This window comes from Hypomesus nipponensis, chromosome 4 (assembly GCF_054491055.1).
Source record: "Hypomesus nipponensis isolate SF chromosome 4, ASM5449105v1, whole genome shotgun sequence".
Taxonomy (NCBI): Eukaryota; Metazoa; Chordata; class Actinopteri; order Osmeriformes; family Osmeridae; genus Hypomesus; species Hypomesus nipponensis.
This window is the reverse complement of record NC_140364.1, coordinates 5589091-5602768: the sequence shown is the minus strand read 5'-3', so window position 1 is coordinate 5602768 and position 13678 is coordinate 5589091. Positions and strand designations below refer to the sequence as shown.

The 13678-nt window shown below is 44.7% G+C and overlaps 1 protein-coding gene across 1 annotated transcript; it reads left to right on the top strand.

The window, feature by feature from the left end:
• The first annotated feature begins 497 nt into the window (after window positions 1-497).
• irx1b (iroquois homeobox 1b) lies at window positions 498-3846 on the top strand. The gene is made up of 5 exons (XM_084695481.1): window positions 498-904; window positions 1769-2011; window positions 2098-2854; window positions 3049-3112; window positions 3487-3846. The coding sequence occupies exons 1-5, from the start codon at window positions 671-673 to the stop codon at window positions 3530-3532; spliced, it is 1344 nt and encodes a 447-aa protein (XP_084551607.1). The 5' UTR covers window positions 498-670; the 3' UTR covers window positions 3533-3846.
• The last annotated feature ends 9832 nt before the right edge of the window (window positions 3847-13678 follow it).

Here is a 13678-nt window from a genome sequence, read left to right as displayed (position 1 = left end):
TCCAAGACAGACGAATCTCGCTGCTATCTTTATCTCCAAATCTGAAAATATGCTCCACTGACTTCCGTCAATATCGCCCGACATTCCACCCGTATCTGGTCGACCGCATCAACGCTGCCTACGGCCATCTGCCGTGCATTCTGTCTCTGCATCCACACTACAACTTTAAACGATGCTTTTCAAAAGTAATGTTTATGTCTAACTATGAAGATTTTGAATGAAACACTATCTAATGACGTGGATGAATGTAGTATTTATTACACGGAGTAATTATTGAATTACTGAAAAGGAATCACTGCATCATGCTATCCAGTGGGGTGGAGGTGCTGAGAATTGTAGTAGTAAGAAGAAAGATGCATTTGTGACACACACACACACACACGACCCAACCAATGCACTAATCGCCTCCCCCGGGCATAGGAGGGGCTTGGCGCTTAAGTAGCCTGCCAATCATCCCGTCAGCTCCACATTGAGAGTCCGGCGGGTAGAGCGAAGCATCAGTGTGCGCTTAAGTGCCAAACTTAACGTTCTTCGGAGGAACTGCGCCGTCGGGAAGTGGAGTTGACAGATTGGCTTCAGTGATTTAGACATCCTTATCCTTTCTGGGAATTCCTATTTCAATTTTTTCCCCTTGTGGCATTGCGTGAGAGAGATTTACGAGTCTGTGGACATGTCTTTCTCTCAGCTGGGGTACCCCCAGTTCCTAAGTGCCTCCCAAGAGGTCTACGGGGGAGATCGGGCTGGATCTACCCGGGAAGGAGGCACCGAGGGAGGCGTGAATTCGTCAGCTACTGCGGCTGCTGTTAGCTCCATGTTGGGGATGTATGGAAGCCCGTGGGCGGCTCACAACTACAGTGCCTTTCTGCCCTACAGCGGAGCAGACCTCGCCCTCATATCCCAGATGGTGAGAAAGATATTTTTGTGTAGCCTAGACTAAGATAATAGTTATATAAGATAATAGTTTTCCGAGTAATAAAAAATATAGACCACCTACTACAAGTGCATGTAAACTGACAATCGTGCGAGCCAAAATGACTAAAAGGGGCTGTCTAATTTAATCATTTATTTGTCCGTCCTATAGGGTAATACATTATATTCTTTTTATATAAAGTTATATTCCAAAACAAAGTCCATCTTATACCTAGTGATATTTAATTCACATTTTACCCATTATCAAAAGTCATTGTTTTAATTTTCAACTGTGATGCGTTAAGGCACATATGTATTAAGAAGAATAATGTGTTTCGTTCCCAAAATATGTTTTAAAAGACACAATTAAACAAAATATCCCCAAAGAAAGAAGAAAAGGTAAAATGTCAACTAGTTAGACCAATATATCCTGTCCAATTATTTACAAATGGCTCATTCTTTGTCATAGGCCTGACACATAAGAAACAACTGAATCATTTTGGAAAATATAGGCCTACAATGATAAATTTGTCACAGGAACTAATTTAGCAAATTACGTTTTTGTCTGATGCGACAGAAATTAAAACCAGAAAATGTGGTTTATAGGCTATTAAAACAATAGGCCCTTTTTCAGATTGGCAGCTCCAGTCTAAGCATCTTGTGTAAAAAAAAAAAAAAAAGTACTGTTAAATAGTACAAAACACATACTGTTTAGTTAAGGCTTTGGTTCAAACGCACATAGCAAGGTTGGTATATTAAATTAACATGCTCCTTCCTTCTCTTCTAAGTGGCTTACCTGGAAGAAGTATAATATGTTCTGAAAGGAAGTCAACATGACAAATAACTTTCTGTTTATCAGGGCTCGCAGTATGACCTAAAAGACAGTCCAGGAGCCCACCCGCCTGGTCTGGCTGTCCACGCTGCCCAAGGGTTCTATCCGTACAGCCAGTACCAGTACGGTGACCCGTCCAGAGCCAAGACAGCGACCCGGGAGACCACCAGCACCCTGAAGGCCTGGCTGCAGGAGCACCAGAAGAACCCGTACCCCACCAAGGGAGAGAAGATCATGCTGGCAATCATCACAAAGATGACCCTGACACAGGTAGCGTGTATGTCTTTCAGCTGTCTACGTGCCTTCACTATTTCCCGAAGGCCTGTGTAACTTAAATGAATCCACTATTCTTGCAGGTGTCCACGTGGTTCGCCAACGCGCGCAGGCGGCTGAAGAAGGAGAACAAGGTGACGTGGGGACGCAGCGCGGAAGACAGAGACGGACGAATCTTTAGCAGTGACAACGAAGACGAGCCAGAGAAAAACGGGAGCGAGGACGATGAAGATGAGGAAATTGATTTAGAGACCGTAGATATCGAACGCTCTGAGGAAGACGGAGGGGATCAGAGGGCCGGGGAGGAAGAGGGGTTATTGACGGGCAGTGACGGGTCGGATTCGGCTAATTTAGACAACAAAAGGACGCTGTCTGTGGAGGCCCTACGAGGAATGGAAGGGCCCATTTCTCTTGTCAAGGCCCCGGTGGGCAAAGTGGAGATTCCCCACAATGGCCAGGAGTGCCAAAGGCCAGCACAGAGCAAGCCCAAGATATGGTCATTGGCAGAGACAGCCACCAGCCCCGACAACTCTCATAAGCCCACACCGGCTTTAACTGTCCCTAACTCGGCTTCTACCCCATCGGGTCACCCCGCCCTAATCCCAGGTCATGGAATATACACATGCCAAATCGGCAAACTTCACAACTGGACCAACGCGGCTTTCCTTAGTGCCAACTCTCTGTTGAGTATGCGGTCCCTTCTCGGAGCTAACGCGGCTGCCCACCTTCCTCTCCACGGCGCGCAGCTGCGTCAGGACGCGCGGGCCGCAAGGGCGTCAGGGACTGAGGACGACAGCGACGACGAAGAGTCGTCAGAAAGCTTCAGTCCGAAGCGAGATGGTTAGACTCCTTATCACACATATGACCACATCTGAATAGCCATCGGCTGTCATCATCACGAAAATTTTCGCATAGGCCTATTGTTTCCCACCAACTCGTTTCTTTGTTTGCTAGAAACTCATGATCACATTAAATTGCAATATACTTATCAAACGTGTAAACATAGATTATTTCATATTTGTGTGTATTTTCAGATGAAGAAAGTGACTCACACAGATCTGATTCTCCGAAGTCCTCATTTCATCTCATCGCAGACAGGTATTTAAATCTCGACATGCTGTGAACTGTATCATCAACCCTTTTATTTTGTGTTAAATTAACCTGAAAGCAAAGGTAAACAATGTTTCACCTGACTAACTCGCTGCCTCGCTCATAAATCTTCTGAACGGATTTAATCGCCATTTTAACGCCTCACTAGGCACCATCTAATATGGCCCAAGGGGGTGGAACACAGAGTTATCTTCATTCATGTTATTTGAATAATCCACCACAATTTATTCACGCCTGTCCAGTGAATACACATATGTCGAGGAAATTGGCAGATAGCAATGTCATTATAGACAATAGATTATCCATTGTAAAGCTTGATTAATTTTTGACGTTGTGTTTCTCTTCTCGCCTTTCAAAACCAGATCTCACCACGGAGCATCTCAGCGGACCCTGACATCTACGTTATAAAGAAGATAATCTCTTTGAAGAATAACTGGAATAATTCTATTTAACGAAAAAACAATTTATCTAAAACTATTTTTTTGTGGAAACATGCAATAGGGAACCTTATTGCTGTTTATTCTTTCAGTGCAGTAACATGCAACAAAATATTCATGTTTGAACTCAAATTAGACAGCATTTCTGATTTAGGCTACTTCCAGCGTTTGTCTTTTTTATGTTTTACCTTTCATTGTGTATGAAAAGCTATCGAATTTGTAAATAGGAGGAATTTGTCTTTAAAGAATATATTTTTGAGAAATAAACTTAACCATGGTCACATATTCCTTTTCACTTAAAAAATTATTTCACCCGCATTGGATTGATAATATTTAGCTACCAAGGAAGAACATTTGTTTATTGTACATTTCCAATTCAATTAGTGGGTTGAAAACCCGTCTGTAATATATATATATATATATATATATATATATATATATATATATATATATATATATATATATATATATATATATATATATATATATATATATCCATATTTGTATATAATTAAATTGCATTTATATCTATATATCTATAAATTGTTTCGCTGAAGCTTCGTGTAAATAGTTCCTTTTCACTTTCAAAACGTTTGGGAGATACATTTTTTTTTTTAAATCCTACAGAAACCCGATCCCAAAGCAACTTTAATTCTTCAGACAAGACAACGCTAATTGAAATCTTCAATTTATAACCGAATGCACTATCCCTCCAACCAAACCTACTGTAATTTCCCAGTCCCAGCTCGCTTCTCGCAGCCCTCCCTCTTCGCTTTTATGTGGGATTAGCCCCTCGGAGCCACTGATGGCGCCTCTGAAATATGGATCAGAGGGGAGGAAAGGCCACAAGCCAGTATGGGGGCAGCGGCACAGGAGGAAGGGGGGGCGTGGAGGGCAGAAAGGAGGTCATGCAGCCGTCATCACCTGCACAAATCTTTAATTTTTTTGAAGGGAAAGGACAACTTTTATTGAACTTCACACTAAACGTTAATAATTATATGGCATACTCACATAATGGTCGTTAATAAGATGCAGAAAAGGCCAGAACTACTATAATATTAGGGAATTAAAACCAGAACAGTAAGAATTTGTTAGGTCAAATGCCACTGACTCGAAGTGATGATTGAGATGAGTGATGACTCTCTCTCTCTCTCTCTCTCTCTCTCTCTCTCTCTCTCTCTCTCTCTCTCTCTCTCTCTCTCTCTCTCTCTCTCTCTCTCTCTCTCTCTCTCTCTCTCTCTCTCTCTCTCTCTCTCTCTCTCTCTCTCTCTCTCTCTCTCCAATGACACTGACTCTTGGTCAAATGACACTCACTCTAAGTCAGGGGTTCCCAATCCTGGTCCTCGGGCCTCCCTGCCCTGCATGTTTTAGATGTTTCCCTCCTCCAACACACCTGATTCCAATGAATGGGTCGTTATCTAGTTCTGCAGAAACCTGCTAACGACCATTTGAATCAGGTGTGTTGGAACAAGGAAAATCTAAAACATGCAGGGCAGGGGGGCCCGAGGACTAGGATTGGGAGCCCCTGCTTTAATGATAACTTCAAAAATATCTCTCTCTCTCTCTCTCTCTCTCTCTCTCTCTCTCTCTCTCTCTCTCTCTCTCTCTCTCCCTCTCTCCCTCTCTCTCTTTACTGATATCCCTCTATCTCTACCTTTGCTGTGCCTGCTCAAGTGGAACTGGTGATTCTTCTCGCTGGCAGAATGCCAGGTAGGATGAGGACCTCAGACATCACCAGGCTGTCGTTCAGCCTCCAGCATCGGAAACATTTTTCCACCTGCCTAAGCATTCTAAAATAAATTGAGGGAAGAATATGAGGTGCTGTCACAGCCCTCCCCTCACCTGTCAGAAAGAGGAACTGCAGCATCGCAGCCCGTGAGAGTCAAACTTTCTGTGTTGCTGCGCTCTCATTATAGGATGCAGGTTCACCGCACTGCATCATGGGGTGCTGCCCTGAATGTCCGTCCTTCCGTCCGCCTGTCTGGCCATCGGGGCTGATCGATCAGGGCTGATCTGGACTGATCCCGTCGGGCAATGTTTAATGTCGATCTGAATTCATGACGTGAAGGTGTGTGTGTGCGTGAGAGAGAGAAATAGACACAGGAAGAGCTAAAGAGAGAAATAAAAAGCAAAAGAGAGAGAAAGGGAGAGAATATGCAGTGAGAGCGCTCATTGATGTGAGAACAGGGTGGATGTGAGCCAAGCACTCCAGGCCATTTCCACCTCGCCTGCCAGCTCTGGGAGACTACAGAGACTGTCACAGACAATATTAGCCACTCTTACACTCCTTCACAATGCATCCTTTCCACACTTGTTCTCTGCCAAAAGGCAGAAGAGCAATGAGAGTCAGAGTTTTGCATGTGAAAGTAGCCAAGCAGTGACTCCCACTTTCCTTTCAATGTGCGGTGATAGTCAATCTTAAGGCCATCATTTCTCATAGGCACTGTGGCTGTTTCCTCTCTAGGAATGCTTCCAAGCTCAATCAAAGCACCCGGTTGGTCACACCCAATAAACATTTGCTCCTAAACACAACGCCTCTTTTTTCCCAAAGGCAATTCTTGTCTGCTTTAGGATATTGGAAACGATTCTCCAACCTGTGGGTGACTTGGTGTCTTTCTCATGGAAAACACGTTTCTTGGACTTTCAGATAGAATAACATTAGTCGAAAAAAAAAACATCCAACACAATAACTCAGCTCTGTGTCAATCTGAGCCCCTGCTCACGATGACCTATTTCTATGGTTTGTATTTTAGGTCTGTCCCCTTACTGAGCCTTTTTGCCTGAATAGGGCCCTCATTGGTGCTTTGGTATTCTAACTTTGGGTCTTTGGTGTGTTTTAATCCCCATTAAAGAGCCAGATTATGGCAGGGATTTGTCTTTGATTCCCCTGTCCCACTGCTCTTTTCTGTTCTGTGTGTGTGTGTGTGTTCAGGAGTTTTCAGAGGATTGGGGATGGGGTGGTTGGGGTGTTGGTGGGGGTGGGGGTGGTGGTGGGTATGCTCTCTCTCCATAGCTATGTTAGACAATGCCTGCATCCTCCATGCCCCGTCACCCCCACACTCCCACTCCCTCGCACACACTGCCATCCCTCTGTGATATCCACATGTATTAGGGCCTCCGGTCGTCTGAATAGATTTGTTAAAGGCCCCCAATGGATGAGAGAGGTCCAGGCCCCACAGCCTGGGACTCGTGTACAGAACCATCCCCTTTAGAGGCACCCCGCAGGGGGCTAACTCCCTGCCGCTCCCCCCTGTCCACCCTACCCTCCTCCAGTCCTCCAGCATGCAGAGATAATCAGGCTTATGTAAAGACGACGTGCTCCTTTGACAGTCATCAGCTCATCATTGATCCAATCAAACCCAAATCCTCCATTGTTCCTCCTCAAAGTGTCTGTAGATCCTCAGAGTGGGAGAGAGAGGAGCCGTTCCTTTTCTCCTGTCAATCAACGCTGGCATTCCACCCCCAGTTGCCATGGCCTGGGGTCGTAGGTCAGAAAAACAGAGAGCATGAGCTGACTTTGGGGAGAATGGAGGTGTTTCACAGCCCTGCCTCTGAGAAAGGCAACCATATTGGCCAGGGGACACAGGGGGTAAATGTAGACAAGTTAGAACTCTATAGTCCTGCTGGGAGGGCAAGGGAGAGAGAAAAGGATGGTCAGGGGAGGAGAGAGAGACAGAAAGAAGAAGGCCCAAAGAAATACAAAAGGGCGGGCCAGGGTTAGAGAAAGAGGCAAGGCGAGAGGCAGCTGGGATGATGTGATGACACATTGAGATGTACAGTGTGTGAGAGTTATCATCAACGAGTCACCACGTAGTGTGTCATTGTTTACATCTCAACATATTTGTATTCCTCTATTATGTGAGGGACAAAAACCGAGAGAAGTCGAAGGAGGAACATTAAGAAGGAGAGTGAGAGATAAAGAGAGGCGTGAGGAGATCAATTATACTGTTCTCAGTACGTTTTCAAATATTTTGGACAAATCTACAAAATAAAACTTGAATAAATACCTTTCATTCAACCCATTTGGCTTGTTTTGTATTGCAGTGTGAAACTTTCCTTATTGTTCGGAGAAGATTAGTAGAATTTGAGCCATTTGCACAATAGTGTGTCTCAAAATGAGAACTCATGGATAATTCACTAGCCACAAACAAACGTACACCAAGCACTGCCTGATCTTCTACATCCTCTGCATACATAGTTATTTTGCAACGGGAGCCTTTGTCCGGGACAAGCTGCAAACATTGTCCATGCCTTCAAGTGGTCAAATTTAATATACAGAGAAAATACACATGGCAAATACCATGAAAGGGTGTGAGCGATAAGTCCGTTCACTCGCCCCACCCCTCCTCCGCCCCCCCTCCCTCTGCCTCATTCATCGTAATAATCTTAGGGGCGAATTTAAGAACGAGATTAAGTGAGCTGAGTTCATGGTTGAGTGTTCGCATCACCAGTTCCTTTCAGCCATTTTGAATCTGTGTTTATCCACTAGTGTGCTATGACAGAGATGCTTGGCTTAGAGCAGGAGAGTGAGGGGACGGGCATGGGGGACTGACTGAGGCTTTGTTCACGAGCCATTCGAGCACGGCTAAATGGGACGGATTGAAGAGTGATACTGTGTAGGGTGGCGTGGATGGGATTGCTCCTTCATGCATTTCCTTCATTTAGCCTTTTCTCATTGTCCGTCTTAGTCACTATTTCTTTGGTTGTTGTCACTATGCCGGTGTAGATGTGTACTGTGGAATAAAGTTCAGTCTGTCTCCACTGGAAGGGTGTGACCGTCAGTTTAGGTTCTGGGTTTATATATATATATATATACATATATTAGACAACCAGCTTATTGGAGAGAGTTTAACAAACACCTTAACATTAAATATGAACAGCTCAGACACTGCAGTACAAGCAAAGTCTCTCTGAGGCATGAAGATCAGAGGGTGGTGTTTTGAGTGTTGGTGGTGTTTCTAACAGTCAAAAACAAAGAAAACATACAGCGACAAGATAGATTCGCTATACAGGCAGACACATGACATACAGTCGATTACAGCAGGAACACATAATTAGGAAGGAATTATATGATTGCATATATCAGCAACAGCACACATGATCATACGATGATATAGTGTTGTACACTTCTGGAAAGCAACAACAGCAACGCCTTCTTTTAATACATTGGCAAAGGAACCCGTTAACAAAGACTTTTCTTCTCGTCTGTCGGTCGTCTCAGTCATTCCCAATGAAAATACTCATCCTCCTTCTGAGGTCGCAACCTCATTAACGACACCTTGACAGTACTTACACCTGCCCTGGGAAGACTGAGCAGATCTTGGTTACACTGAGATGAAATAGAAATAGAGCAATCAGGATCTTACATCGAACAAGAAGATCTAGATCACACCGTTTCACAAGCCCTCTAAAAGATAATCGGAGCCAACTGGAATGGCCCTCCCCCCCACTTCACAGACTTCTGACGGAAAGGTGTAGAACTTGTGTGTGCAGCTAAATCAGAGGTGTTAGCAGAACTCTCAGGGATAAACACACAGCACTCCAATGATGTCAATGAGGGCGTCCTTCGGATTACAGGTAGTCGAGGACCAAGTGGTAATGAAGGCCCACTTGACGTATGCCTTCCAGCTCTGAGGAGACAGAAGCATCCGTTTTCTCATCACCGATGAACCTTAACCCATGAGGTCACGATTCGTTCGGACTCCATACTTCAGTGTGGAGAGACACACTGGAGAGTGTTGACAAATCCTTACAGTACATGTTTGAGAGTAAGTGAATACCCACTATACTTGGGTTGGTGTCACAATGCTGCGAGGTCATGGTCAACGCATTCTCATAAAGGATAATTTAAAGGTTACATATTAAGTGTAATAAAAGTAAACTGTATTTCATTTGTTGTCTAAATGCAATGAATAATATAAATAAAATGATAGCTGAGCTGGGAGATTCTCATGAAGCAAGCAATCAACAGGAAATTACACAAATTACTGTCATAGCTAGCAAGAATTAGGGTACGAGCAGGCAGACAATTGAAAACATTCAGTCAGGAACAAGAAAACCAGACTCTGATCAAAAGTAGTTGAACAGTGCTTTTACATTTGTTGTTTACATTGTGTCATACACATGACCACGCTGGTGGGGCATCGACTAAAACTAATGGTGGGGCATAAATCGCACCTGAATGGACTTCCCTGTCATTCACATTCACACGTTTTCCATCCGTCCCTGCACAGGGCCATGTCTGACCCCACATATATCAATCAGTGGGGGTGTAAGGATTTGAACTCCAAACATAACACTCAATATCCATCAGAGGGAAAAGTGATTTTTTTTCTCATCCCTCACACTCTTCAAACGGCAAAAGCGTAGTATATCATAATAAATAAAACACGTTTTAGACAAAATATCGCCTTTGTGGGTCTAGCCATTGAGAAAAAAGCCTTTTATTGTTTTGTTTGGAATACATATCTACAATTCCATCCACACAACTGTGTGTTTACAACATGCATGACACAACTGAACATGTATGCAAACTGCTATGGCCTGCATACAGCTAAATCAAAAGTCACAAGTGTTTTTCATTTATCCTGTCAGGCATTGCCTTTTCATTCGGTGATTCATGTGGGTTTTCAAATGATGGTTTGTGTGGACTGTACCGACGCCAAAACATGTTTTGAAAGAGTTTTATGAGTTTCAAAGACAGTGCCTTTGCAATCAGAAAAAAAAACGATAAAAGAGTTTGTAGAGTTTTGCAAGAACTGTTTGTTTAGTATAATGTTTTATTGATTTGGTGTAAGGTTTTATGATTATCAGGTTAGGTTTTGTAAAAATAGACCGTAGTTTCAAAGATAGTTTCCTCGGATTGCTAGTGTTTTACCATGTAAAAACAACTGGACAGTGAGGTCAGGTTGAAAAAGCTGTCAAGGCAGGGCAGCCATTTACCACTAGAGTGCAGCACAGATAAGGGTGGTGTGACACCTTATAACAGAATGCATTCTTTACGACAGACAATCCATCATTTTAGTCTCAGAAGCCAACCAGCTAAAGCTGCATTCATGAAAACTAGCACCACCTAGCTTCACAATTACACATTGCTATCCAGACAAAATATCGTACTTAGAAAGAAAACCAGAACAGCAGCACCATCCACTGGCCAAAGAATAAATAAATGTGGAAAAAATAAATGAAACCTACACAACTGGGACTCAGCAGCAGGCTGCTTCTGCCCTAGTTCCTGGAAAGTTTGGAGCTGGCTTTGGGATATTGTGAAGATGAATTCCATACACAACATACAGTAGAAGTTGCCACTCCTTGTTTTCCATAGGGATCCGGTCACCAATCAGGGCTGGGAATAACGTATTTGAGATTCTGACTGCTAGATTAGATGAGATAATCCTTTATCTGTCCCGCAGTGGAGACATTGCAGTTTGCGACAGCAGGGTACAGAACAGCACTCAGAGTAACAATTTAAATATAGAAAATAAAAAATATACGAGGTACAAGATACAGTCCTATAAATATGAAGATAAGGATCAAGGGTATAAAATAATAAAACAATGTATAAAGTCAGTGAGAGTTAAGTGTCAGTTAATTGTGATGGCTGCTGCTATGAATAAGTAATGAGTGACATACAGCCAAGTCATTTTCTGTCCGAAAAAAAGTATTGCACAGAATATTATTGCACGTAATTGCATAAATAAATATTGCACAAAGAAGTGATGATGGACGTGGTTCAGCAGCAGTGTCAGCAGTGTTCGTCGAACAATCTGACAGCAGCAGGAAGGAAGGATCTGCGGAACCTCTCCTTCACTCACCGAGGGTGAATCAGCCTATCGCTGAAGCTGCTCTCCAGAGCAGACAGTGAGTCGCCCATCCTGCACTGAGTCCAGAGGACAGCCCAGGACTGAGCTGGACTTCTAGATGACCTTGTCCAGCTTCTTCCTTTCCCTCTCAGAGATGCTGCTGCTCCAGCAGACCACACGACACAGGATGGCTGATGCCACCATTCGAGTCATGGAAAGTCCTTAGGGGCGCCCCCTGCACTCCAAAGGACCTCAGTCTCCTCAGGAGGTAGAGTCTGCTCTGACCTTTCCCGTACAGTGCGTCAGTGTGGTGAGTCCAGTCCAGTCTGTGGTTCAGGGGAACACCCAGGTATTTGTAGGACTCCACTCTCTCAATGTCCATTCCCTGGATGTTCACCGTTGGGGGGGGGGGGGGGGGGGGGGGGGGCAGACCGGTGTCTGCGGAAATCCACCACCATCTCCTTGGTCTTCCCTGCGTTGATGGGAAGGTGGTTTGGCCGACACCAGTCCACAACATCCTGCGTCTGTCTTCTGTACTCCGCGTCGTCATCATCGCTGATAAGGCCGACTATGGCGGAGTCGTCAGAGACTTGAGCAGGACGCGGCCATCTGAGTTGTGTCTGAAGTCAGCAGTGCAGAGGGTAAAGAGGAAGGGCGCTAGCACTGTCCCCTGAGGGGCACCCACGCTGCAGGTCAGGAGGTCAGACACACCGTCCCTGGTTCTCACAAACTGGGGCCTATTTGTGAGGAAGTTCACGGTCCATTCTGCCAGGGGCAAATCCACACCAGCCCGCACCAGCTTGTCCCTCAGAAGCACAGGCTGAAGGGTGTTGAGTGTCTTCATCATGTGTGACGTGAGAGCCACCGGCCTGAAGCTGCTGAGGTCCTTAGCGTGCGGTGTCTTTGGCACTGGTACCAAGCAGGAGGTCTTCCATAGCTGTGGTACCACGCTCAGCTTGAGGCTCAGGTTGAAAACATGCCGCCAGTTCGTCCGCGCAGGATTTCTGGAGCCTGGGGCTGATACCGTCTGGTCCAGCTGCTACATGGCCCCATCGATGATTTCTTAGATCAATTTGGCTTATCAGAGAGGGATTGTGGCCATTCTTACAAAAGCCATGATCCAAGTTTGTGGTTCTATCATTGATCTGGGGTCCTGCCCCCCACAGGGCGCAAACCACAACACGGACATATGACGTGCAGTGGTTGGCGCCCTCTGCTGGTAGCGCGTTTGAAACTCGTTCGAAAAAAATGTGTTTGAAAATGTTATGCACTCAGGAAATTGCCCCCCCCTATGTCGCCTATGTCGACTGTAGGAAGGACCGGCACTGGCTTTGACCACTGACACACTTGTTCCCCGGAGAAGCTTTCAGAGTAGCTAAGAATGGCATTCAAGTCCAAGTTGCCTGGACACTGTGAACTTATCAACACCGTGAGAGCTGGGGCTGTCAACAGGGATGTCATCCCTTTCAAGAGGCCTGAGGTCTTCAACAACAGGGAGCATCGCAGCATCAAGCTCAAAAGGCTTCGCATCATCTGTTTTGCAAACTTCTTAATGGAGGACAGACCACCAACTCTTTAAAATCCCTAACTTCTGTATCAAAGTCTTCGTTCGGAGAAGATTTACCGTTTCACAGTCATCACTGTTTGTGAAAAGTGGAATGGAAAAACTCATTTCAAGAAGAGGGAATGTGTTTTACAAAGTTCCCATCAAAGACTCCCTGAAGCATTTCACCCTCTCTCTGCTGCCTTGCCAGCACTGCCTGTCAAAGAACAGGAATCTGAAGAAGCCAAACTTGGATGACGCTTAAGGGGAGCGGCTGATATGTATCAGACAGCAGTGCAGGTGGCAGAAAGCCTTTACTGAACAAAGGAAACTCCAGGCAAAACCTGGCTGAATGAAGATTCCTGATGAAGAAAAATACTGCATCTGTTCATAATCTGTCTCCAGGCCTCTGGAGGGCCAAACAGAATCTATGAATCTATGAGTTCTTCTTCCTCTATGGTGTGACCATGACCAAATGTACTATTACAGACATGGTATGCCATTGTAGTCTACTACAATGTCACTCATTTAGTAATATGGATATATATTCTATCCAAGAGAGGGCGCCAGACACCAAGTGGATACTGTTCAGGGACAGGCTACAAAGCAGATGTCACCAGAACTGCATCAATTTAAAAGCATGGCAGTGAAAACTGTTAACTATATTACCGTAAGACAACTAAAGGTGTTTTGCTGCTTAGTGTGAAAGACTTGATGAAGATAATTTGCCACAGTGAAAATGGCTTCCAAGGAGAACCATGACCATGACCAT